The 27,845-nt window shown below is 49.1% G+C and overlaps 1 protein-coding gene across 1 annotated transcript; it reads right to left on the reverse strand.

The window, feature by feature from the left end:
• Positions 1–1,065: 1,065 nt before the first annotated feature.
• Positions 1,066–27,609, reverse strand: cnot4b (CCR4-NOT transcription complex, subunit 4b). Its single transcript, XM_030353147.1, has 13 exons — positions 27,357–27,609; positions 22,712–23,045; positions 20,971–21,168; positions 20,144–20,230; positions 19,629–19,730; positions 18,461–18,586; positions 17,552–17,676; positions 16,774–16,995; positions 15,964–16,021; positions 15,485–15,746; positions 13,781–14,611; positions 6,795–7,055; positions 1,066–3,043 (listed from the first exon to the last, which is right to left on the reverse strand). The coding sequence occupies exons 2-13, from the start codon at positions 22,889–22,891 to the stop codon at positions 2,634–2,636; spliced, it is 2,862 nt and encodes a 953-aa protein (XP_030209007.1). The 5' UTR covers positions 22,892–23,045; positions 27,357–27,609; the 3' UTR covers positions 1,066–2,633.
• Positions 27,610–27,845: the final 236 nt, after the last annotated feature.

The following is a 27,845-nucleotide window of genomic DNA, read 5'->3' on the forward strand; positions in this document are numbered from 1 at the left end:
CATAATGAGGACCCACGACTTGGACCGCAGACATCGGGTAGGTAAATAAAGTGGATTCAGTGGATCCTGACGCGAGAGTAAGAGGAAATATCGCGAGCGGCTGTGGAACCGTTGCATACGAGTCAAGAGCTGCTGAACTGGTGGAAGATATTAAGGATTCAAGGCTGGACAAACACTGCATTGGAGCAGAAAATGAGTTAAACAATATTATAAGTGCTTCCCCCCCCCCCCCCCCCAACCTAGAAATGTTTCACCGACATGTTGCCAAAACATGTTCAGGGTTCATTAGTTGTGTAAGTAAGAGGTTTGCTGATGATATTAAATCCTGTTTTTACCACTTACCAATTATGTGTTTCCACAGTGAATGTAGTTTGTCATCACTACACACTGGAAAATAAAGTGTTTCAGTATAGGCAGCATTAAGTCCACCCAAACACATCAGCCTACTTAGGTCAGTTCCACCTTTAGGTGATTATAGAGGTAAGCCTTTTCCATTAGTTAATTTGAGCATTAGTTTTCTTTAGGTCAGGTATTCTACAGGAATCAATTCTCCCCCGCAATCACCCACCTGATCATTTTCAGTCATCAAGGAAAACCTTGGTTTCATAATACATCTTTGGATTAAACTAATGTTGAGTTATGTATAGAATTCTACCTACGCATACAATTAAAAAAGACATGACATCTTACATTTGTGTGATCCAACCTTATTTTTGACTAATGAATACAAATATATATAGTTCCCTTGAAGAAAAATACTGAAAACGAAAATAAACTATCAAGTATGCAACGTTTAATGTGTACAAGACTGATAATTATCTCTTAATGTTTGCTTCAAATGCAAGATAAATAATTAATTTGCCCACACCTAGTCGATAATTAACGACCATCTTCACGGCTTACAGATTAATCACGGGTAGTTACCACGAATCCTTGCTAAATTATGAATTTGAGGACTCAACTTTGAAGCACTACCTGTCGAGTGTAAGAATAAAACTTAAAAATCAATTGCACAAAAAAAAAATAAACACATTTGAGATGAATATGAAACAAACAACACGGCTGCAATGTTTTCATTTTTTTATTTTAAGATTTAGTTTGTCGTATTTTGTTGGCTCCCAGAATCGCGGATGAACTCGGCTCTCCTTTATTAAGCTTGTTTTGTTAGCATCACGTAATTCCCCATCGTTAAGACTGCCAATTTATTAAACCCATTTTTATTATTTCTCAAATCCAATACTGCAGGTGGACCGGTCCTTCTGTAGGAAATAAAACGCAAGACCCATAGAAACCAAATCAAAAATGTTTCGAGTGATGAGATGAAAACTTGGTGACCGTCTTCTCTCATGAGCGGTTGCTTCAGTTGGCCGTTTAAACTACGCTGAACCCGATCCAACGAAGCCGATACATACTCTCCCGAAATTAAAAACGTCGCAACGCAGGCCATTCCCTGCCTCGTCAGAACGTCATCTGATTGGCTGACGGGGGTCATCCAGACTGCATCGTGCTCCGAAGTCAATCACAACTCTTAACCGATGGTCGGTCTCGCTCTCTCCTCGCCTCCGGATATCGGGAAACCCACGACTTCGGAATCGCTTCTAGATTTCCGACGTCGGATCGGTGGCGTCGTCGTCGGGAACGGGCGGCGGCAGAGGGCGAGGTATTTCTTTTTACGTTTTAAGTGATAGTCGAGCGCAACAAAACGAGCGCCACACAGTGGCACGGATTCTAACCTCACGCTGGACCGGGGGCGGCGTCTTAGCGCCGCCGCCCCCGGTCAGAACAAGTCTCACCCAGTCTACTCGCGAAAAAGGCAATCCCTCTACGGTCGCCGCACCCGACGACCGCCGCACCGGCAGGAAGGGACTAGAAAAGGCACTATGCTCTGATGCAGAGGTTTGGCCGTGAGATGGAAGTATAAGTGGGGATGGGGAGGAGTGGTTCGGTCACAAAGCCAGATCTCCTTGCTACTCCTTATCGTCTCATACACACAGACCCACAATGCATTAGAAACACCGCTTCTACTCTTCTAGCCGAGTCGCGCTGTTGCCGTTTTTAAACGTCTACATTTGTATTTTTCGTTTGATCCTGTCGATGTGTTGCCGTCTGATCTATCTGTGCAGAATCCTTACACACACAGAAGATAATTATCCCCGCTCAGCGATGAGCAGATCAGAGTGTTTCTCCACGGAGGGGATCGTCTTCCTGGGGGTCAAATCGCTAATCTTTTAGGGTCAAAGGTCGGGCACGTTCAATTCTAGCGTGAAAGCTGGTCCTAGCGAGCTAAAAGCAAGCCTTTAGACGTTTGTTTTGGCCGTGATCCGTTCACGCCTAAAGCATCACTGATTGTGGCACGTCACGGGTCCAACTGAAACCAACCTGGGAGAGAGTGGACAGAAACACAAGGAGTCACAGAGGAGGAGGAGGAGGAGGATGAGGAGGGAGGAGGAGAAGAAGGAGAAACCAAAAGAAAAAGTATGGCATGTAAATCATTTTTCATTAATAGTTTTATCCAGTTTGCGCGTTGCGAGAGGGTCTGGTGGGAGTGTTTCGCCGGGGGGGTTATTATGGGTTATGACTGGGAGGTCCTATGTCAGGGGGGGGGGGGGGGTGTCGGAGCGAGTCTCTGGGTCCTAGTGCCGGTCCATGGCGGCGTTCTGTAGCAGCTCAGTCTGGCTCTGTACCGCGGCTCTGAAGGGGGGGGTCTGGAAGCCCGGCGGGGGGCCGGAGAGGAACTGACCGGAGGGGATCCCGGGGGGCAGCGGCGGGTAGGAGCCCCAGCCTAATCTGTGGAGGGGGATGTGGCTCCCGAAGTGGGTGCTGTGTGGGTGCTGCTGCTGGGTGTGGTGGGCGGGGCCGCTGGAGGCGGCGGCGGGGGTGGTGCCGGGCGGGGGGGCGAGGGAGGCGGAGCTGAGGGCGGGGCTGGGGGCGGGGCCGGAGGGCGTGTCCATCTCGGTGAGCGCCTGCAGGGACTTGAGCCAGTGGGGGGGGTTGTCGTCGTGGAGGGAGTCCAGGCCGTTGGCCGTGTTGCCTGACGGAACACCTGGGGGGGGGGGGGGGGGGGGAGGGGGGGCAGAGAGAGGAACAACGTTAGCATTTTAGCTGTTAGCAAATCCACACATGCAGCGTGCGAACGCAGAGCGGCTCTCATCCGTCACGTCGTCCGAGAGGATGAAGTCGTGGGTTTGAGTCCCGATGTGCACCTGTAGGCGTCCCCCAGAGAGGTACCACGCCCCTACCGTCACCGGTCTCCAGGTAAGGACGTAACAAACGTAACTAATTCAAACTGTTGTGTCTGTGGGACTAAATAATTTGAATAAGCGGTGTGAATGACTAAAGGGGAACGTGAGGTCGCGCCGTTGGTGTCGCACTCTGATCAACATGTCCTCTCCCAACATGGCTGCCGTCAGGCACAACAAGCCCCCCTACCCCGACCCCCCCTTGCCCCCAACCCCCACGGGACGTCCCTTGGCACCGGCACAAACCGGGAAGAAAAACAAGCAGAAATTGGCGTACAGTAGCGTCCGTGTTTGTTTACGGTACTACCATCGTCGGGACAATTCCACTGTCTGCAAAAAAAAAAAGTATGAATAAGTAAACGGGCTGAAACGCGAGCCCTCCAGGGATCAGCCATCGACCGCCCCCAGTCCATTGACCTCCCCGCCTGGACACCACACAGCAAGATTAATGTGGGCCGGCTGGTACTGAAGGCACGGACAGAGAGGCTGTGAATCGTCTCTCAGACCCCAGGGAGAGAAGGATGCATGGGGAGGGAGGGGGGGGGGGGGTAAAGTAACTACAGTGACCGGGAGGGAGTCACCTGACCCCCTGACAGCTGCCGGGGAGCTGAGCAGTCCACCTGGAACTGCTGACATCACACTGTGTGTGTGTGTGTGTGTGTGTGTGTGTGTGTGTGTGTGTGTGTGTGTGTGTGTGTGTGTGTGTGTGTGTGTGTGTGTGTGTGTGTGTGTGTGTGTGTGTACATGAGTGAGTGAATGTGTGCATCTGAGGGAGAGAGTGAGTGATTGTGAGAACCTGAGTGAGCGAGTGAATGTGCAAACCTGAGTGAGAGCATGAATTTATAAACCTGAGTGAGTTAATGTGCGAGTGAACGGGTTGGTCGAGTGAGAGAATGCAGGTGATTTAGTGAATGTGATTGAATGAATGTGTTTGAGAATGTAAGTGCGGAGTGATAAAAAAATGACTGTGCTGGCTGCATCAAGTGTGTGAGGTTCATTCTCTGTGATGAATGCTGTCCAAGTTCTGTTCAATCAGGGTCTGGAGCCAAGGCCTTGTTCCTGAGGCTTCACCAAGGACACCTACACCACCCCCCCCCCCTAGGGTTTTCTCCTTCACCTTCCACAAAGACCATGGTCCCAAACGACTGCTAAATCATCACTCATGGGTGCAGGTCTTTCACTGCAACACAACTCGGTGTCTGTGGGTCGTCAATAAATGAAAAAGATCATTCATTCATTGATCAAAACGAAAGAATTTCTCATCCTTCCTCTGTTATTGTTTTGTGCAACACAAAAGTCGTATGTTTCGGGGCCGAAGGAGTCCCCATGCGTCAACAGAAAATGCTTTTGGATTGCGCAACACAAAATAACAGACTATCTGTGCTGGCTTATGGCCGAGGCCAGGGCTAAGACCCTGCTCCCAAACGCTGCTTAATCATCACTCATGGATGCAGATCTTTCTCTGGACAACACAACTCAGTTTCTGTGGGTCGTCAATGAATGACAAACTCAATATTATTTCAATCATTGATAAAAATGAATGAATTTTGGCAACCTTCCTCTGGTTTTGTTTTGGGACCTAAGACAAAAGCCTTCCGTTTCGGGTCGAAGGAGGATTTCCCGCCATGCGACAACGGAAAACGTTCTTGGATTGTGCGACACAAAATAGCATTTAAATACACAGAGGCTGCCATGAAAGGATTGGTTGGTGGCGAAACGATGACACAAGCTTGTTTGTGTTGAAATAAAACCACGCAAACGCTCCCCAAGGCCATCTTTTCAGGATCCCCCACGCAGGCAGACCTGACTCAGTCGGGCGTTGTTTCCCCCCCCCCCCCCCCCCCCACACCTCCCCCGGTGACGAGGCGGGCCCATTGTGCTGCCGTGACGACCGTTGCCGATGATTCAACCAGGTTACTTTGCATCGATCGCAAACGCCGAAGCGGAGCATGAATGGGCTATTATGTATGCGTCTCCTGGTGGGGGTTCCGGCCCCCTTGCTGTGTTAAGGCTGGGTCCGGCCCTGCATTATGGACTGTTCCAGATGCATCATACACCACCCTGCACGAGATGCTCTTGTGAAGTAATTTCCTGGCTTGTGGCACTTATAGCGTTCCCGTTTGTCTTTGTGGGCATCTGGGTTACTGTTAGCTACATTAGCCTCTTTGGCAAACCAGCTCGAAAAAAAAAAAAAAACACAGCTTTCAGGGCTTAAACTTTAAGCCCTGAAAGTTGTGTTGTTTTTTTTCCCTCACTTTGTTTTCCCTACCTCACTTTTCGAGCTCACAAATCTTTCTTGCTCAAAGGAAGAAAGATTTGTGTCTGTCGAAAAGTTGTCCAGGAGGGAATGTGTACAATGTATTGAGCCCTGAAGTTTTAGCCCTGAACTTTAACATTGAATTGCACAAACAGCAAGACCGTGCAATGCATAAATTGTTGTCCGGACTAAAGCAGCAATGTGTTACGGGGGCAGCCATCTTTGTTTGTACGAGTAGTACGGTCAACCTCAATGCACTCCGTGGACTCTCAGAATCCCGAGCTGGGAACGACTAAAAGGGGGGCGTGCCTCGGTGAAATGCTTCAAGAAAGCTGGGCTATTTCCCCTCTTTGCAACTCGTGCGGTCGGTGAACGAGACATCTCGACCACCCATCAAGAGGGTTAGCGAGTTGCGGCTACGACTGTTAGCGACTAGCGTTATGTATCCGAGGAAACGGTCTCCCGAACCACCGCGTGTGACCCCTGGGCGTCGGGAAAGGGGAGCTGCATTATGCATGCGGCGGGTAAAGATAGATCCAGGTAACGGCGGTGTTGGGGGGGGGGGGGTGGGGGGGGGTGGGGGGGGAATGCTTAAGTGGATTAAACGCCGCGACGCCCGTGCTGCTGCCACACTGTAAACCCACACTCCCCATAATAAGCAGACGCATTAAAACTCGCCGCGCGACTGAAGTTCCAGCGGCGGAGAAGGTTAGAGGGGGGGGGGGGGGGGGGGGTGATAAATCCCTGGGAACGGAGGTAGGGAAGGGAGCTGGGTAGAGTGGGGGTGGGGTGGGGGTGGGGTGGGGGTGGGGGGGTGGTTTAATCATCTCAGCAGATGGTCTTATCCGAAGTGACTCAGCGAATCAGACACACGTCGTTAAGGGGCTGGGGCGGACTGGCATCGCGCTCGCGGCACGAAGAAAGCGTGGTGGACGGACTTGGGGGGGGGGGATGCACCAGAGAGATGGAGGGGGGGGAGGAGGAAGACGGAGGGAGACGGAGGGGGGGGGGAGGAGACAGGGGGGGCAACAGGGGGGGGGGGGGGGACCAGGGAGACGGGGGGGGGGGGGGGCAACAGGGAGGGGGGATACAGGGGGGGCAACAGGGAGGGCACCAGGGAGATGGAGGGGGGGGGACCAGGGAGACAGAGGGAGACGGGGGGGGGGGGAGCACCAGGGAGACAGAGGGAGACGGGGGGGGGGGGGGGGAGCACCAGGGAGACAGAGGGAGACGGGGGGGGGGGGGAGCACCAGGGAGACGGGGGTGGGCGGGGGGGATCGTGGTTCCAGGGTTCCTACCGGTGATGATGGCGGGGTCCATCCAGCTGGCTGTGTTCTCCCAGCAGCTGGTGGTCCCGACCCCGAAGCCCAGCGCGGTGGGGGGGCCCGCGTTGTGGCTGACGCCGTTCAGGGAGGAGGAGGAAGAGGAGGAGGAGGAAGAGGAGGAGGAGGGCGAGGAGTTGGGCAGGCCGCCGAAGTTGATGTTGATGTTGGGCAGGAGGGCGCGCAGGCCGTCCTGCCACTCCTTCACGTTGAGCCCGTCGTCAGACCCGTTGTGTTCTGTGGGGGGGGGGGGGGGACGACACAAGAAGAAGGGCTTTTAAAGATTTGTTTTTTGCATTTTTATGCTTTAGGGATAGAGCGAAATGGACAGGAAGGTACGAGAGATAGTGGGGAGGACATGCAGCGCAGGAACAAGGGCAGGAATCGAACCCGGGTCGCTGCCAGCAGGACTGTGCCTTTTTGGCGCGTTTCCAGCGGCGGGTGCGCTTAAAGCCCAGCACGCCTCGGCCTAGTAGTGAAGGTACGGTTTGGCCCAGCTCAGTTACGGCTCGCATTTCCACCGCCGACAGTACCCTTATGGAAGGGCGGGGGTTTAAACCGGGTGGCGATAGCCGCGGCAGCTACGTAAGCATCGTGACCTCATAGCAACCCATCAGTGTAGACTGCTAATAAACTCAATGAAAAGAAAAACGTGACGCTTTAAACAAAGAGCCACAATGTTGCACACACAAGACCAACTTTTTGGCACCCTTTCAGACCGCTTGGTACCCGAGCGGAGGAGTACCAAAAAATAGGTACGGCTAAGCGCACTTATTTTTGGACCCCGCCCACTTTTGGCGGCGGAAACGCGAACCGTACGGTGGGAACACGCCATGAGGTGGATGTGCCGCTACCTGTCCACGATTACATGCGCAGCCCGGAACTGCTAGAGACCAGGATAGAAAAACAGCATCTTATCAGGAGCATGACACCTGAAAATCAGGTTTGGGGGATTTTGCTTTGGAGCAATCTCCGGCCGCCTAGTGGGTGTAACATCTTTAACAGAACTATTTTTATCAGCACAATTATTTTCAGGTGTTTTTTGTCTGTGTTTGTTCTGCGGGGGTAGTGCGGTTTTTTCCGCTCTTGTGGTTTCGGCTGTGATACATCCCGTCTTGTTTGCGGGATGAAAACAAATGGAAAGTCATTATCCTGCTGACCGAGCACACGGGGGCCGTCGACCGCTCAGGCAGGGTGGTCCGAGGGGCTGTTTGATCTCTGTTCCCAAACAGGAGCCCGGTAGGGAGGGTTGGGGGTGGGGGGCTCGCCATGGCAACACAGGAAAGGCCATTCCTGGTGTGTGCTCGTTTTATTTGCGACCGCACTCGGAAACTAGCCGCCTTTGCCATCGCTAAGCCCCAGTACGGGGTCAGTGTAGAGCGCACCGTTGTTTGGAGAACGGAGAATGGTGGCAATCCGTGCATTTCCGTAAATAGGAACCACTGCTTTACTTGATGGAGTCGGCACATAATTAGCTAAACGCGACCCTTGATGAAATAAAATCATTGTGTGTCGAAAAAAAATGCTCAAAAAGGAATCGAAGCCATCTGAATAGGCTTGATATAGCTGACTAAATGAATGTTTGTCGTCCCCGTTCGCTCGGGGTAATTGCAGGACGACGGGACCCCAGTAATCAAACTCTGTCCACCGGCAGCAGAGAGTGGGCCCGTCTCTAAACATCAAAACGGCCATCCGTTGGGCTGAGCAGCGCCAGAGTCAACAGGAGCCTTCGCCGTTCCGTCACGCCGAGACACGACGAGTGCTGCCGGAACCGAGCGCGTGGGGGATGGCTCTGAACATGCCGGGGAGGGTCCCTTAAACCTCGTTCAACGTCGTCGCGCATGAACGGTGAACCTGAACGAAGAAGGACGTCATACTGTCGTTCTCGGACGCGGCATAGCGACTGTAAATAAGGGTTCAACATAGCTCCGTGTAATTAAACTCATTTTGATAGTGATTTGTGGGTCAAACGATCTCCAAACTAATATAATTGAGTATCAACTTTTTTTTTGAATATTTGCTTTATTCATTAAATGTTTTAGAGAAATATTTTCTGTTTGACCATTTTGTGTATTTTAAGGGGAATTTTAAAGTTCTCAGTTAGCTTTCTTTCGGAGAGAAATGCTGAATAAGTGCACCATGTTTTCAAACTCTTCTTTTTTATTTATTTTTTTTCTTCTGAATTTGTACAAATAGTTTGAATAATCGTGATTTCATTATTGACCAAAATAATCGTTGTTATAATTTTTCGCATAATCTAGCCGCCCTAGTTCATCACCTAGTATGGAGTGAAACACGGGAGCGTTTCTGCATGGTGGTAGACGTCAGAGAGGCCACGATGGAACATGGGTGAGGGACATCATTAACTAGAGTACCGTCAGCACAGCACTGTACTGGTGCGTTTCTAACCAATCAGGATTCACAATGTAAACACGGGTCACAACCTTCTCACGTTCAATGTCACCGATAGCCAACGGATGAAACCGGACACCAATATCTAATGGTGGAAGTGGTTGGATGGATTGTTGAAGAGATTTAGGCCAAGATGTTTCCTTATGCTTGAGGAGGCCAGGATTTTAAAATACGTTTTGGCGCCCCCTGCAGACCAATCTCAGGTCAAATGCATCGTTAAGAGGGAATGTTCTATAATACAGCAGCATTTCAATTGGATTTCAAATAGGTTTAAAAGTGTGCCTAGACGGATAGGGAAATGTGCATTCTGGCCATGTTCTCCTCACTATACTATAATTAGTGGATCGAGATTGACAGCTCAATGCGTCTCCCCCATGTCGTTAATCACAGGTGTTGCAGGTAAAATGTCTTCTTCTGCCTGCGGGGGTGAGCCCCGTCTAATGAATGGACGCCGGCTGACCCAAATGCGTGATCCGCTCACACATAACATAACGATTATGTCTGCATAACGACACGGTTTCATGTAACGAGCGCCCGACCATGGAAGACAATCCAAAAAGGCAATTGTGGCTCATTTGAGGAGGTCTAAACGATGTCCCATTAGGCAAATATGTGATCATCTGGAGATGAGAGCCTGTTCAATATGCACTCATGGTTCATTATAACAACCAAGACGGCTCCGTAGCCCGGAATTGGACGTGGGCATCAATTTCCACAAGCATGAGGGCTGCAAATGAGATACTACAGACAGGATGGCCATAACGCTCTGCTGAGCCTTTAACGGTTATTATTGCGGGGTGAGTAATGCAGCGCAGTTGGCAGCACAGTCAATGAACAGTGTCATTGAAACAGGTGGCGATATCAGGATAAAAATCATAAAAATGAAGTCTCCAAGCCTGTTCTAAAAAAAGGATACAGGACTGGCCAGCTTGAAGCTCAAGAACCGTGTGAAATTGTGATTGTCGTGTGATTATGTTGATGGTTATTGCGTTCCACAAATGGGTACGATGGTGGTTTGTTAGGCGGTACAGACAAAAAATAACCTTCCTCGTCCAGAAAGACTTCCGAGGCCACTACCCTGCGATTTCGTACCACATCGTGATAGACGTGTGGACAGCGTTAACAAATCACCTGTGGTTCTCACCGGTGACTGCATCACCAACACACATACAGACCAATGTTTAATTCATGTGCTCTGGACGGGAGCCCGGGTTTAAAAATAAAAGAGGAACGTGGGCAGAGTCATTTCATTCCACACATGTCCAAAGTATGCTGGTTAATTATTTAATAAGCAAATGTCTACACTGCTTTTTTGTGATAACATTAAGCGAGGGGGAAGAGCGCCTAATCAAATAGAAATGGGCGCGTTTCATCTGAGATATCTCACAGTTCAAGAGCTGCCGTCTCATATTTAAACCAGAAAGGAAGACGGTTGGTGTTTGGGTGAGAGAAAAAAACTTGTTCCGACATGTTAGAAAAAAGTTTGGCCAAAAAAATATTTGGACATAAACTACAAAAAAAACCCATCTTTCCTGCGATCCCTGAAGAGGCACACTGACTGAGGGACCCCCCCAAATGACACCCACCCCAAAACCTTCTCCTCTGGCTATCTTTGGTCCATCGAGGACCACGAGAAGCAGACCAGCCTAAACGATGGACTCTGGTCTGCTCTGCTGTACCATGACAGCGTCACCGCTCGAGGGCACCGTGAGAGCCCAGTGGAGATGGAGATACAGTAGCAAGCCGTGATCCTTTTGTTTGGGTTCCAACCGGGTAGAACTTGGAAGCAACAGAGGGGATTACGTTTTGGGGGATTCCCGACTACAGAGTAGCAGTGACGGGGGATTGCTTAACAGATGATACCAGACGGGCAGGTAGCGGGCATCTGTTCAAATATGGATGATGAGCTGGGCCAAACGGAAAAAAAAATACCGGCCTTTAGAACATCGGCTTTTAAGTCTTGCGTTTAATAAAACATCAGACTCTCATAATACTCTCTAGGCATTCGTAAAGGATGGGCGTCAAAGACTGTCGAGTCAAACCAATTTCATGTAAAGAAGATTTTTCTTTCAAATTTTAGCCATCCCAACTAATGCCGATAGACCATCATTTTGATACCGATAAGACCTAAAGGACATTAAATAAACAGGTGTGATGCACCTACAATAAGGCATTTAGTTTTTTACATTTGTTGGGTGGAAAGTACTTAAAAAAGGACCAACATTTATGCCCCATTTCATCATTGCCATTTTATCACTGTCGTGTAAACTGGGGTTTCCTGGCAACCAAATCCATCCAGATGTAGGAGACGTTTGGAGACGCAAAAGAGAGGGAGGTGGTTGGAAGGGGTCTTAATTAGTTTACTGTTAATTGTTGTCAAGGAGCAGCTAAGTGGGCTGAAGGGGTTGCTACATTAAAGCGTCATCTGCCTAATGGTCGCCCATGCAAGACTGGCCATTGTCAGTGCAACACACACAGAACAACACACACACAGTGACCAATCACTGTTGAGGAACCCGGGATGGTTTTGCATGAGCAATGTCGGGGGGGGGGGGGGGGGGACCCCTCTGGGAGGGAGGGGGCGACGATCTGGAACACAATCATGTGGTACACACGCATCATTGCGTCAACACTTAAATGACCCATTTGTGTGAACATGTACCATCAATTATTCATTCCTGAACACCAACTCGCACTGGGTGGGCTAAATTAAACCCCGAAGGAATCCCGTCATGGGTCGCAGAAAATGAATTCTGAAACATGAGCGCCTACTTAAATTCAGTAATGGACTACAATCTAACTTGGAGTCATATTGCGCAATCCTAATCGTTTATATCAAAACCATCCCTGCCAAGATGGCGGTCTGACGTCATTCAGTTGGTGCAGTTAGCAGACAGCTGATGTCTTCCTGGTTGGCAGTGAGACGCCAGAAGGTTTCAACAAAGCATTAGCAGAAACCATCTCCTGAGAGAACTTGCTAAATCATCCCAGATAAATAAGGTAAAAATTATTAGAGCCTCATCATTCATAATTTTGAAAATATCCCAACAGTTCCAGACTAAGAAAATGCCCTCTTGTAGAAAACGATTGCATTTCCATGTTGCATCGAACGGTAAAGTCATTACAAAGTGCCTTCCTTCAGGGCTCAGTCATTAGGAAGGTCAAGGCAGTAGGTTAGGAAAACCGACTGGTAGTTATCGTGCTTTGCAGAGCAAGATATTTCTTTAAATGGTAATGAATCCTGGACAACATGTCATTGGGCTTGTGATGAGGCAGACATTAAGACCAGAGATCAACTTGTTCAGACTGATGGGGGTGTGTGTGTGCGTGTTCGGTGTGTATGTATGGATGTGTGATGATGACAACGATAGCATATCATATGCTGCCCCCTGCTGGACAAAAGCTATACGTTTCGCCAAAGTGCATCAGGCTTCTCCCCTAACATTTGGCTATTCATGTCTACGTAGAATAGAAGACAGACTTTCCTGGGTTTAAAGAAGTCATCCCTAAAGGGAATTAAAGGTCCCATATTTGAGTGGGATTAGCCATTACAAGCCTTTTAAAAAAAAGAAAATCACCCTCTTCTGACATCACAAGTGGGCGTGTCCACCTAAGAGGCAGATTTTCAAAAGGGCTTGTAACGGCTAATCACACTCACACCTGGTGGTATAATGTGTCACCTTTAATAACATCCCCAGAGGGAGTCAAGGTGCAATAATTTATGACATGGAATGCAATCTTTTAAAGGGCTCATGTCATGCCTTCAGGTGTGTGGGTGTGATAAGCTGGTATGAGCCCTTTGGCACAGGGAAGGAATGATTTTCATCACATATGGGCGTGTTCACCTAGATGTGCGCTGGACAGATCTGTCTACCCAGTGGACTGCAGCAAACGTTGCTCAAGGATCCTTCATCCATCTGGGGGGACTCGCCCACTTGTGATGTCACTAGAGAATCATTCCTTCCCTGTGCCAGACGGCTTGTAACAGCTAATCACAGCCACACCTGGTGGCATGTCATGACCCTCTTTAAACGAAAAATCCATAAACACTAGGGCTGGGTAAAAATATCGATTCATCAATGCGCTGCAATTTACTTGTTCTCGATTCAATTTCGATGCACAATTTTTTTAAATAGATAAAAAAAAAAAATAAGCATACATTGTAATCTAGAAGTGAGTATGCCTAAATGTACATCTCCTTTGACATTAGTCCATATTATGATTATTGCTTTATGCTGCAACTTTAGCTCAGGAACAATACTATACAATGTTGTATTCCCTTATTGCTAGTTCAAGCACAATGGCATAGCACAATGAAATGGTTAATTCATTTTGAAATGGTTAATTCTATATAATATTTAGGTACTTTTGTCATTTGCACGTATTATTGAATCGATATCGAAGCAATTGGATCAATATCGAATCGAGACCTAAAGAGCCAAATTCAATTGTGAGGTACCTGGCAAAACCCAGCCCTAATAAACACGGACCTCAATAAACATGTTCCCTCAAACCGCGCTCTCCGTCTTTAAGTACAGAAGGGGTCTTACCCGAGATGGCGATCCCTCCGAGGCCTGTGCTGTGCAGTCGGGGCATCGTTAAGTCCAAGAAGCTGCTCTCCAGGGCCGAGGACGCTATCGTCATGCCGACCGCGTGGTTCATGTGTGCAAAGTGATTGCGCGCGACGCCGGGCGGCATAGTCCCGCCCCCGCCACCGCCGCCGCCGCCCCCGGCCAACCAGGGCTGGCGGGAGGCCGTCCCGGGGGAGTGGCCCACGTTGTTGGAGCAGGAGGAGGACGAGGAGCAGGACGAAGACGAGGAGGAGGAGGGGGACGAGGACGACGTGGGCGAGGGGAGGTGGTGGTGGTGGTGGCCCCCCCCCACCGGGAAGCTGAAGGAGGTGTAGCCGGGTCGCGGGTGGGGCTGCTGGGGCTGGTGCTGCTGCTGCTGCTGGTGCTGCTGCTGGTGGTGGTGGTGGTGGTGGTGGTTCTGGAGGTGGTGGTGCATCTGGGAGTACCGGTGCTGCAGCCCCAGGGGGAAGGGGTTGTTGGGCGGGGGCAGCATGCCCGGGGGGCCGGCGCCGCCTCCGAAGCCCCCCCTGGCGGCGGGGAGCGACGTGGGGAGGCCGGGGGCGGGGCCGTGGGCGGGGCTGCTGCGGGAGAAGGGCCCCGGGGACAGGGGGGCCGGCGGCGGGCTGTCCTGCAGGGAGAGCTCCTTCTCGATGAGGTCGGCCAGCGCCTGGCGCGTCACGTCGAAGGGGTCGAAGCCCAGCTCGTCGTCCTGCGTGCTCTGGGCGGCGGGCGTCTGCTGCGCCGGCTGCGTGGACGAGCCGAAGCCGAAGGCCGCCTGCCAGTCCGTGGACGACGACACCGGCATGGTGTCTGGGGGGGGGGGGGGGGGGCACAGTGTTTACATGAGGGGGGGGGGGGGTCGACGTTTATAGACGTTTTTTAACGTGATGCCCTGCTTTTGCTTTTAGCTCATAATCTTTCTAATTTTCTTTCCTCTTCTTAATTACATTTCAGATTAGCATTAAGCAGTTGACTTGACGCTAAATGTAACGCTACATTTAACCGTTTTATTGGAAAGCTACTTATGAGGGAGGCTGGGGATAATCAAACGTACGATAAATGCTTGAAATACAAAAAGGAGGAAGACGTGAATGCACAACGAACATATTTCTAGAAAAGCTAATGGAGTCAGAAAGACGAGGTTGACCCAAATTCATTGTTCTCTTGGTCATGATTCAAATCGAGCTTCAGAACCCCATATCTGTCGTTTACAATGCGTTACGACAGACAGACAGACAGACAGACAGACAGACAGACAGACAGACAGACAGACGGACACCCCAAGACAGACAGACGGACAGACAGACAGACGGACAGACAGACGGACAGAGACAGACACCCAAAGACAGACAGACGGACAGAGACAGACACCCAAAGACAGACAGACAGACAGACAGACACACAGACAGACGCGCAAAGACAGACAGACAGAGAGACAGACAGAGACAGACAGACGCACAAAGACAGACAGACAGACACCCAAGGACAGACAGAGACAGGCACTCAAAGACAGACAGAGACAGAGACAGGCACTTAAAGACAGACAGACAGAGACAGACAGACAGACAGACACGCACACACACAGACACTCAGACAGACAGACAGACACCCACAGACAGACACACAGACACAAACACAGACAGACCCCCCCCCACACCCACACCCCCACACACACACACACACCTGAGGCAAAGAGGCTCTGTGGTTCGGGGGCGGTGGGCCACTCGGTGGAGCTGTTCTGCGGGGAGCCCCCCAGGCCGGGCATGCCACTGCTGGGCACCGGGTTGGGGTGCCTGAAGTTGCTGTTGTCCGAGAACAGGGACTGGGACTCGGCGGAGGAGCCCTCGAAGGGGGAGCGCACCATGAGCCCACTCACGCTGATGGGCATCACCAGGTTGTGTTTGCTCAGGCCAGGAGGGGGCGACGGAGAGTCACTGCAAGGGAGCTGGAGGAGGCAGGGGGTGAATATAGGAGAGGAAGAAGACAACTGGAACATTGGGCCTTACCACAATAGGAAAGCGCAGCAGCTCACAACATTAAACATCCATAACTTTAAACAGTGATAAATACGACCTAATAATAAAAATGACAGGGCGTTTGAGCTGCTATTGACGATCTGTGAAAAGAGGTCAGTTCCTTTTGGTGTAAAAATAAAGTCTTACCAGTTGTGAGGTATCACTGTTGCTGATACTGATGATATCTGGCAGTTTGTCACTGGGACTGCACGGGAACAAAAACATATGGTGGGGTGTTATTTCATCAAAGACATTACTGCACGTCTTCGAGCCGACAACCGAGAGATTCGAGTTACTCTCTGCCGTTGCCGAAAAAGTAATAAAAAAGCGATTAAAAAGAGATGATGACATTTGAGTATCAACAAAACACTTACTTAATAATTGTGCAAACTCTGTGTCCCCAAAAATGTATATCAACACCATAAGGTCAAGGTTAAAGGCATCGATGTTAAGGAGGGTCAACAGCGATACTGTGGTTGTTAGGGGTGGCAAACCCTACCTCTTTTATAGGGGAGACATTACGCCACCCTGTGTGAGTGTGATTTTTCTTTTTAAAGTTCCTTTTGTTCCGTATCACTCTCTAAATAAGCAATAAATCATTCTATAGTATGACCAACACGACATTGGAAGCAGTCAACATATGCACTGCTCATTCCTTTAGGCCAGGCCTGTGTGTTGAGATGAATTGATATTATACCAAAACACAGCCTTTGCGATTTTGCAAATCGCGTTCTATCACATTGCGATGTTGGTTTGAACTCGATTAATCGTTCAGCCCTAAACACCGCCCCTTTAAACGTGGGGGGTCCCATAGGGGTCCCATATTCGAATTATATTCGAATCACGAAGTTCGGAGTCAAAGCCCTACATGCCAACGTTGGGTAAAAGCCTCAGCCCAAACAACCTTCGCTGTGGTTATCGATGAACCCTTTACAGGTGGGGGGTGCGGGGGGGTACCTGGCACGGTCGCAGCTGGAGGAGAAGTGGGAGGAGAGGCCGGCGAAGGAGCCGGGGAGCCCCGGGTCCGAGTCCAGCCCCTCCTCGGGGGTGAGGTGGTCCGAGTCCGAGCTGCTGTCCGGCGACGGGCTCTTCCCCGGCTCGGAGGACAGCAGCCCCCCGGCCAGCTGGTCCGGGGGCTGCAGGGAGGGCCACATCTCTGTGTTGTTGGTGCTGTTGGACCTAGAGGGGGGGGGGGGGGGAGAGTTGGGAGAGAAAGAGAGACGGGGGAGAGAGAAAACAGAGCGAAAGATAAACAGGGTTTTGGGGGGGGGGGGGGGGGGGGGGGGGAGAGAGAGACAGAAGGAGACGGGGGAGAGAGAAAGAAATATTGGGAGGGGAAGAGAGAGACGGGGGGGGGGGGGGGAGAAAGAGAGAGCGAAAGAGATACGGGGGAGAGAGAAGGATGGGGAGAGGTGGGAGAGAAAGAGACGGGGAGAGAGAGAGAGAAAGAGACATGGGGGGGGTTGGGAGGTTGAGAGACGGTAAGATAACATTCACTTCATTAATCCAACACAGGTAAATTCGGGGGGTCCGTGCAGAAAGTAAAGGACTGTAAGAATATAATAAAAAAGGAGCTACAATTTTAATTAGTGTAAAATAAGATCTTGAGGACAGAAGGACGGCCTTCTCGATTTGATTCATCCTCATAAAATCATTTGACTTAATTTAATTAACACAAATATTAGAGCAGGCAGAGGACAACTGAACAGGGGGGGGGGGGGGTGGCGGTGGCTACCTCTGTAAGGAGACGGATTTGCTCTTGGTCTTCTCCCCGCCGGCGACGGCGCTCTGTGGCAACGTGGCGGTGTTCTTGAAGAGGTCGTGGAGCAGCTTCTGTTCGTACTCCTGGTGCTTCCCCGCCTGGGGACGGACGGACGGGACAAAAACACACGGCACGGAGGCTTGTATGGAGACGGACGCAGAACGAAGGCCTTCTGACGGCAGCGAGTCTAAAGGGCCGATTATGGTTCCACGTTCACGCGGCGCAAGGACCTCGCAGACGCTTCCACGCAGTCGGGAACCTTTATGGTCTAGGGTTACAATATTTGGGAGGCGCACGTTGTGTCCTTGCGGTGAGCGCAAGGAGGGTCCGCAAGGACGTAAAGGGGTCCGTAACTCTCTTGCGTTGTGTGAACATGGGACCGTAATCAGCCCTTTAGAAGGACACTGTAGATACAGTATGTTATCTTATAACCACCGTCATATGGATCAATATATAAAGAAAATAACACAAACATATCCGTCACTAATAGAACTAATTTTCGAAGAAAACTAATTTGACATTATCAGTCAACAGTCAGTTGAAACTAGCCGTGTTGACTTTGCTTTGAAAAGCATATTTGAAAAACGGTCTTCAAATTGTATTTGCACAGTTCGCCTCAAATGATCCATTACCATTTTCTTATTTAGCAAACCTTAACCAAAATGGGGGCATGCCGTGAACTCAGATACAAGACATCAAAGAGCAGGTTGGGGTTATGCATCTTGCCCTGTAGACATGGGGGCAATCAAAACCCAGAAGCTTTCAGCTGGGATTTATAAGATTCTGGGTTGACCAGTACACCATCCTAATTTGGAGAGTCGTATTTGAGGGGGCACCGATGACAACCATACCACCTCCACCCCAGAAGGGCGTCCAGTGTACCTGCATCTCCTCCTTGGTGAAGCTGGCCGCCTCATCGCCTAGCTCGTGGAGGTACATGCAGTCCGGTTTGGGACACTGCATGCTCTTTAAGAAGTAGCTGCAGTACTTAGTCGTCCCTAAAGAAGCCTGCCAAGAGGGGGAAAAGGAAGACTTAGAGCGCAACCAATAAATCGTTTGGCCAATTTTATCGATTTAAGCTTATCGGAATCTGCATACATGAAAATGTAAGAAATGCTGGCAATTTACAAACGTAATTAGATCTTTATAAATCCTGAACTGCGCATGTTGAACCTCTTAATGCTTTAAGCGAGCGCATCTACGTAAACAACAACAGTTTAACATCATGTTCTGTGTGGAAAAAAATAAAAATAAAAATAAATCAGTCGGGCTCTACAAAGAAAGACGAGATTGTGGAGACTTCCCGTCTCACACTAAGCCCTGTTGACAGGATGTCAATTAAATTGCCAACAACCAATTAAAAAAGGATCAGTTTAGAAGACTCCTATATATCCGTTAGGGTAGAGCTACTTCCATCCTATCCTTATTGACAAACTGAGCACGCGCTCCGACTATTTTACTTTTACGTTCTCCTAACCGGTCGAGCGGACCGCCTCGTTACCGCTTAGCATAGCGTATTAGCATGTAGCGTTGTTGTCGTCGCTCCGGGGCTTATGGTGTGTTTGAGATGCATCATACACCAGCTTATTTCCTGGCATGTAGCACTTCTAGCGTTCCCGTTTGTCTTTGTGGGCATCGCTACACGACGTGTCGAGGGAGAACAGTCCTTGGCTAGTCATTGTAATTGTTAGCTAGCTACATTAGCAAACCAGCTCGAAAACAAACAACAAAAACCTTTGATTGAATTTCAAGCACAGCAAGGCCGTGCAATGTATAAGTTCGTGACCGGATTAAAGCAGCAATGTAATCAAGTAAAATCGTGTTTACATACAAACGACCACTGATACAATGAAAATATATTTCTCTACGGGCGCAGCCATCTTTGTTTGTCGAGTCGTACGATAAACCTCGCTGAACTCAGTGGACTCCCAAGAGCTCGATTGGATACGACCAAAAGGGGGCTCGGTGAAATGTCACAAGAAAGCCGGGCGATTTCCCACAATGCAACTCGTGCGGGCTGGTGTACGAGGCACCGCGAGCACACCGTTACCTTGAGTGTCCTGCCGTCCACGACCACGTTGTTCACAGACTGTATGGCTCTGAGGGCGTCGTCCGAGCGGATGTACGTCACGTACGCGCTGGCGCTGGGACCCTGGAGAGAGGAGAGAGGGGGGCGGGGGACGGGGAAGGGGTTAGACCGGGCCGGTGGACGGTGGTTGGTGTAGGGCTGTGCAATTAACCACACTTTGATCGTGATTTCTATTTCTCCGTCTAATGATTTCCAAACTAGGGTAATCATGTGGAAACGATTATTCTTGTTATTACATCTTTTTTTAAGCGTATTTATTTATGCATTGAATGTTTTATAGAATTTGGGAATTTTTTGGGGAGAAATGCTGAATAAATTCATCATGTTTTCAAACTCCCAAATAATCGTTTAAATAATCGTGTAATCAATATTGACCGAAATAATCATGATTATGATTTTTTTTTTTTTTCATAATCAAGCAGCCCTAGGTGGGTGGATGGTCATGAGTTCAGCAGGGGGGGGGGGGGCGGGGGTACCTGTGAGCCAGCGTAGGACGTGCTGTTGTTTATCACCACCTTGTGGATTTTCCCGAACTTGCCAAAATACTCTGGCCTCTTGAGAACCTACGTGGGAACACCGCGGGAGAATGGGTTAGGAATCTCACGGAACACTAGCGGTAGCCAACAGACATTGCATAGTCCTCATTCAGTACACTGCAAAAAAAACGAGAAGAATATTGATAATAAAATTCCAACAAAAAACTAACAAAAAAGACTCTTTAATTATTGAGCGAACTCTGTATCCCAAAAAATGTGAATCAAATGTGAATCAACCCCATAAGGGGAACATCCCATAAGGGATGTTATGTCTTTCCATAACATGGAAAGACATCCATGTTATGGATGGTCAACAGCGATACTGTGGATGTTAGGGGGGGGTCAAACCTAGCCCCTTTCGGCATGGAGCCAGCCCAACCACCACTGAATATTAGGGATTGACCGATATGGATTTTTTTAGGGCCTATACCGATTTCTTTTCATCAGCCTTAGCCAATGACCGGTATGCCGATACCGATTTTCTTGAGCCGATAATGCTTTTGCTCCCTCAAATGACATAATAAAAATAACACAATGATGATGACAAATGTTACAAGTCAAAAGTAAAAATAAATGAACATTTATTGAACTGTCTATAAATCATCCCGGGGAAAATATAGGTGCAAAAAAATGGCCGACGCGATACACGTAAAAAAAAACAAATATCAGCCGATGATATCGCCCGGCCGATATATCGGCCGATCACTCCTGAATATCCTACCCCCTCCCCCCCTCTCTTGACTCTGGTTGGGCCCGGCCCCCCTCACCTCGGGCTCGGCCAGCCTCTGGGACAGGCCGACCACGAACACCAGGTTGCGCTGGACTACGCGCACGCTGGCCAGGTGCTTCCGGTTCTCCGTGAGCTTCTGCCGCTTCTCGCTCTGCCTCTGCTTCTTCTCGCTCTTGATCTTCTGCAGCTCCTCGGGGGAGAGGGGCTTGTAGACCGCGGGGTCCTCCGGGTAGGGCTGGAGGGGGGCGAAGGAGGGGGTTATGGGTTTGGTTAGTGGGATGAGTCTGTGACCATGTCTGTGCAAGATGTCAGCCTTACAGATTGACATCTGTAAGGCTTCTACTCTCTCCCTCTCACTGTGTGTGTGTGTGTGTGTGTGTGTGTGTGTGTGTGTGTGTGTGTGTGTGTGTGTGTGTGTGTGTGTGTGTGTGTGTGTGTGTGTGTGTGTGTGTGTGTGTGTGCGTGCGTTACGGCCGGTCGCTGTGCGTTACGGCCGGTCGCTGTGCGTTACGGCCGGTCGCTGTGCGTTACGGCCGGTCGCTGTGCGTTACGGCCGGTCGCTGTGCGTTACGGCCGGTCGGTGTGCGTTACGGCCGGTCGGTGTGCGTTACGGCCGGTCGGTGTGCGTTACGGCCGGTCGGTGTGTGATATGTCTGGTCGGTGTGTGCGTTCCTGTGTGGTTATGGAGCAATAAGGCGATTGGTGTCTATTAGAATATGTCTTATAGTCTAATTCAGATGATTGGTTGATTGATAAAGAAGGAACAACAAATATAAGCTAGCTGGAACGACGGGTGTCTGATAATGTATAAGACTTATTTCGATAATCGTTTCTTTTATAAAGCAAGGACAAAACATATTTGATAGGAGGGATGCGTGTAAATAGAAACTGACATTCAGAACAAACTGATCCCTGAATCTGAATCACTGTGCATGTGCATAGCCTCACAACACACCTGGCTTTGAGCCACAGCTAACTCAATTAGGAACTAGGAGTTGCTGATGTAATTAATCGAATGGACTCGCGGGATCGTGGCAATTTCTGGGATGTATATTCTCCCACGCACTCCAGGTCGCTTTCGATAAAAGCGTCAGCTGGATAAATGTGATAGAGTAGCACATGAAAAGAGGCGGACGCAAGGGGGAAATCAATCTTTGACAATTCTCCAAATGAGTCATTAGCCAACTACATCACATACCCTGCCCACGTTGGGAACACACCCACTCACTCACCCAGCCGCAGCCATCGCGGAAACCTAGAAGGAGATCTCTCAGCCAATTGACCGAATGAGGTCTGTCAGTTGTCCTATCATCTACCCTCTGAGAGTAGCTGCTTTCACACCCCTAGCTAAAGCTAGCGATAGCTAAAAAGCTAGCCATCGCTTAAGGCTAGCCATCGCAAAGAGCTAGCCATCGCCAAAGGCTAGCCATCGCTAAAAGCTAGCCATCGCCAAAAGCTAGCCATCGCTAAAAGCTAGCCATCGTTAAAAGCAAGCCGTCGCTTAAAGCAAGCCATCGCTCAGAGCAAGCCATCGCTAAAAGCTAGCCATCGCTTAAAGCAAGCCTTTGCTCAAAGCTAGCCATCGCTAAAGGCAAGCCAGCGCTAAAAGCTAGCCATCGCTAAAAGCTAGCCTTCGCTAAAAGCTAGCCTTCCCTAAGGGCTAGCCATCGCTTGAGGCTAGCGCTCCCCCTCATCTCCTCCTCTACGGTTCCGGACCCGACCACGACGCCCCTCCTACGAGGCCCTCCTACGAGCCCCCTCCTACGAGCCCCTCCTACCTTCCTGCAGGCGGGGCAGAGGCCGTTCTCGTCGGTGCGGATGCGGTGCCAGCAGAAGCGGCAGATCTGGTAGCCGCAGGTGCAGGGGAAGAAGTTGACGTCGTCGATCTCCAGAGCCTCCATGCACAGCGGACACTCCATGTCGTGGCACTCCTCCTTCATCTCAGGGCTGCTGGACATCCTGTGGCAGGGGGGCGGGGGGCACCTGCTGGGGGGCGGGACGGGTGGGTGGCTGGGAGAGGACGGGTCTGCCGGTCGGGGTGTGAGGGCCGAGGTGGGAGTCGCTCAAGGTGGAGGGGTGATGGGTGGCTGGGGTTTGAGGTTCGGATCTCAGCTGAAAGGAGTATTGAAGGAAGGAAAGGAAAAAGAAAAAAAAGAGCGAGAGAGATGAAGAGAGAAAATGAAAGAGAGAGAGAGAGAGAGACGCACAAGGGGTTATATAATGTAAACCATCTGCCAATTACAAGTAGTAATAAAAAAAAAAAACAGATATAAAAACTTAACTCAAGGCCGATAAATAACGGGGGAAAAGGAGAGAATTTACGGTTTTGGGACAGTGGAAGGTGTCTCGATTTTGTAGGTCATCCCTTGGATGAGTATGCCATTTTTTTGTATTCTCTGGAAGGTTGGATGAGGGACAACATGCACTAGCAAATGACAGCATAACCAATCATTTGAATAGATCTTTTGGTCCCTTCTTGATTTAAAGCCGACTTTACCTCCTGATGGCTATAGAGGATCAAATCAAATCGATTGCATTTACATTTCGCAATGATTGATGAGTTTACTTTGGAAAGTTATTCAGTACATTCTTTTGTCATGTTGTCCGGTTTGATGCTCTGTAATGGGCCTGCATTCATAACGACTCATGAATTATTGGTAATGCGATAGTTGGGTTGCATGGGGAAATGTGTGTTGTGCCTATATGCCTAGGCAGTGTGTCACCAACATAAGGAAGAAGTCTGCAGATCACAAGGAAATGTGGGTTAAAGGAGCATTTTGGGTCAACATTAGAAGCTGGGAATGCCTTTTTATTCACCTTTTACTTTTGTATACCGCAAGTGGCAAGGGAACGCTTCAAATGCCCACTCTTTGTTTTAAAAAAACTTAATAACATTTTATACATGATACGATAGTGGGCTGCTTACGTGTTTGTGCGAGTGTGTGATAAAGTCTGCCATTCGATTCTTCAGGCATTGCTTAAAAACGTCATTAGTCATATCATTCCCTGTTGAACAAGACCATGAGCATTTGTGTTGGATTGGGTAAACAAAGATTTGTGCGGTTGAAACCAGGGTGAGATATGACTCATTTTCTTCGACAAGCCTGCAACTTTACTCTTAAATGATCATTATTGGATTTACCCATTATTAAAGTTAATCGTGGCACCCAGTTTAACCAGTTCCCACCATTGAGTTGAAGTCCAGAGTGTCTCTTCGTACACAATAAACAAGACAACAACACCCACCTGTATTAAGCAAGTATGTTGGGCTAGCCTTCATCACAATAGCGCGGCAATTTAGTCAAATTCAATGCAGGAGACCAATGACTGTGATCCTAGGTTAGCAATAGCAGTAAAGACAGCCATCAAGCAAACCAGTGACTAAGCGGCCACTTGTACAGATGTATCACTCCCTCAAGGGGTACACCTGCTTATCTTATTGGGGGAAATATATAGGCCAACATAAGAGATGTCATATCCCACAACACTTGTCATGGCCAACCATTTAGCCAATGGGCAAGAAACAGACTAAGATCTGTGAAGTGACCAATTCTCGGCCACTAAAAAGGTAGGTGTACTCCTTGTTAGGGTGTAACATTTCTTGGTCCTCAAACTTGGGCCAAGTATGTTATGATGTGTTGAACAGAATTCAACAGCACTTTGTAATATTGGTCCACACAGGTTCACCTGATTCTAACAGCCACCATAAGTCGAATATTGCTACAATAACACGGCTTAACAGTGTTAAACCAAAGTGCAAACGCTTATACTAATGCGCACATTCACACTGTCTGACAGATGTAAAAGCAAGGCTTGAAAACTCCCACTTCCCAGTGAATGCCTACTCGATACATTTCCAGTCACACACACATGGAACACAATGCATTATCTGTTTCCACCGAGTCTGACACAACGCAAAGTTGGCAGTAAAGAAAAGAATAGACAAATTATCCTGCAGCTTCAAAAAAACGATTTAATATAGTCTCAAAGCACCTCGAGATGTCTAGCCTCAGCAATGAAATTTTGATTCGTCAGCCAATCAAAGAAACGAGAAAAAGAATGACGCAGCCTTACGCATTTCTAGAAATTCTACACCAAAAAGATGTTAAGATAGGGTTTAGTGTTGGCTCCTTCCTGTCATTGAGGACATATCTGCCAGGAAACCACCTGCATTCAGATGTGTCCCCACCCAAAACATGAAGACCTCTTCTCTATTGCTGTCCCTTTGACGGCGACGGGCGGCAATGACCAAACTATGTGACTACGTGACACCGTGAGAGAATGACAGAGACCAGCAATTAGCAAAAAGAGTGCCTGGGAGAGTGAGAGAGACCGGGAGTGGGAGGTAGACTGACACACCGGAGTAAAGAGTAGGTTAGAGACAGAGCCAAGAGAGGACAGCTAAAAATACCACGGCCACTGGCCAGAACACGGAAGAGGCGGAGCCTGCTGAGAGTTCTCTATTAAAGGGAAGTACAGACAGGATGTAGTAGTGCAGACCACACCCCCTCCCACGACTGCTTGACATGAATGGGCATCAGCCACCTGCCTCCATTGTAGGCTATGTATATTGAGTCTAGGCAGCACTTTTGTACAATTTCGCACAATGCATGCATTAGTAACAAAAAACAATACGGGGCCTTGTCCAACTGACTGGTCATTGAGTGGTAATCCACTGTGAAGAAATTAAATGTACTATTAGGAATTGATCTTTAGTGTCTCTCAATTTATTGCCGCGTCGCGTTATCTTTTGACAGATGTATCCAAGTCATGATTCAGTTTCATGGTAATCGTATACACACACACACACACACACACACACACACACACACACACACACACACACACACACACACACACACACACACACACACACACACACACACACACACACACACACACACACACACACACACACCACATTCTTACACTACGCCATCGTGTGACGATGCACAAATCCGAGATGCAGGATTCACATGACTCTGCATGTTTACATTAGCCGTTGATTGCCTCCTAGTGTAATGCTCAGGGAAAATCAGCCACACAGCCTACTGCCCCAGTGCCTTCTGTTCTGAGGTCATCTGACAAGGAAACAGACTAAGGCCTGAAATGTCCCTTGTTCGAAGTGGGACTATTGACACCAGAAGAAAAATAATCAGGCATGTGTTTCATCCCACCCACTCTGCTGAAATAATCTGGAAATCTCCGTTTGACTTTGTTAAGACATGATCAAGAGATAAAATGTCATCTTAAGGGTATCATTTTGAATGTCCTCCCAAAAAAGTCGAAAGACGGTATCGACAATGCGTCGCTATTAAAATGCAAAGTGAGGATGAGGAAGAATATATTTATTTATTTTTTGCAACGCACTTGTCAAGTCATCACAAGACACGGATGCGAACACTAAAGGGAATGGTGACATCCCAATCCTTTGAAAGGCCCGTCTTAATGTTTACAATCAATAATCAAACTGTATGAATGATGAGCTGGTCACGAATTAAAAAGGTATGAAACAAGTGGCTCTGATATAAATCTGAATTGTACGTCATTAAAACTTGAAGGAAGCGATTGTACTTATTAAGCTGGAATCAAAAAATGTGTAATGAACAGCAACTTTTCGGATTGCACATTGTCAGACATTATGCTGCCCAGGAGCCGGCATATGACGCCTTAGCTGACGAGGTGGAAGTAGTCAGCAACATCACCTAAATAGCTAGCCTTCTCAACCTGCAACTAGCCGCTAGGCTAACTAGCTAGCTAACTAGCTTCTACCGCCTATTAGTAGACAGAGCTACGGCGGCTAGCCCCTGCAACCTGGGGGGGGGGGGGGACAACTTAGCTAACTAGCTAGCCCCGGCACTAGCCCACTTGCTGACCACAAGTAGGCTAACTAGCCAGGGTTTACCACCTCATACAAGCCCCAGCTAAGCTAACTAGCTGGTGACGGAGGATGCTTTAATAACCTCGCTAGCTCCCGAAGCTAAGTAGCGGGGAGGACTCTGAGGCTCTGTCGGCTAACGCTAAACAGCGGGCTAGTCGGTCCTGGCCAGTGAAATAAAACACCCACTGCGTCGCCACAATACGACCCAAGTCACCGTACGATGACGTGGCCTTCGTCTTTAAACACACACGGTGTTGTTATGGAGTGGGGGTCCATACAGGGGGGTGACAGCGGGTTTGATCCCGCTGCGGCCTGCGCTGCCCGGGCCGAGCCCGCCGCTCTCCAGCTCCCCGAGGAGCGACACAAACTGGGGGAGATCGCTTCTGGTTTTCGTCTTTAAAGAAACCGGAGCCCGCCGAGGCGGACAACAACTCGATGGGTTTTGGGTGGATGCACCTTCGTGTCACACTTGGCTCTCGCACCGGGGCCGGATCGTTAAGCAGATTATATGATTTACTACGGTAGTTTAGTGGGATACTCACCCTGTCTTGTTTCTTGCTGGGAATTCCTCTCCGGGATGATCGCACCGAATGGGCGGGGTGGGGGTTATGTCGCCTTTTCTATGTACAATTTGATAGGCCGGATACCTCTTGTGATGGATTTAATTCAATATAATTTGTTTAGTGATAACACTTTGCCCATTCTTTCAAATAATGATGCTAGCTACCTAGTTATAACAGAAACCACCATCTTACATTGAAAGGTGGAGTGGAGGCAACTACTGAAGCAACCGAGTCGGCGCAAGTGCGTCTGACGCGAGGTGGGTATTGTAGTCCAAACTGTCAGGGCCGAGGACACGGTTGGATTTAAATGTTCTTTATTTAAATATGAAATGAGAACAGCTTCATATTTCACAAAGGCACTTTATTTCCACACGCATTTACATCGATGGATGCTTTAATTTGTACATCGTCTGTATATATATATTTAAAATATCCTATTGAACCAAGCAATGCAATGGCACGCATATC

Source organism: Gadus morhua, chromosome 4 (genome assembly GCF_902167405.1).
Source record: "Gadus morhua chromosome 4, gadMor3.0, whole genome shotgun sequence".
Lineage (NCBI taxonomy): Eukaryota > Metazoa > Chordata > Actinopteri > Gadiformes > Gadidae > Gadus > Gadus morhua.

Excerpts from the sequence above, each read along its gene's own strand:
- cnot4b (XM_030353147.1), bottom strand. The coding sequence starts at position 22,891 with ATGTCCAGCAGCCCTGAGATGAAGGAGGAGTGCCACGACATGGAGTGT. Across the intron at positions 21,169-22,711 it reads TCTGCCCCGCCTGCAGGAAG|CCCTACCCGGAGGACCCCGC; the intron begins GTAGGAGGGGCT and ends GCCCCCCTCCAG. Across the intron at positions 14,612-15,484 it reads ACAGAGCCTCTTTGCCTCAG|ACACCATGCCGGTGTCGTCG; the intron begins GTGTGTGTGTGT and ends CCCCCCCCCCAG.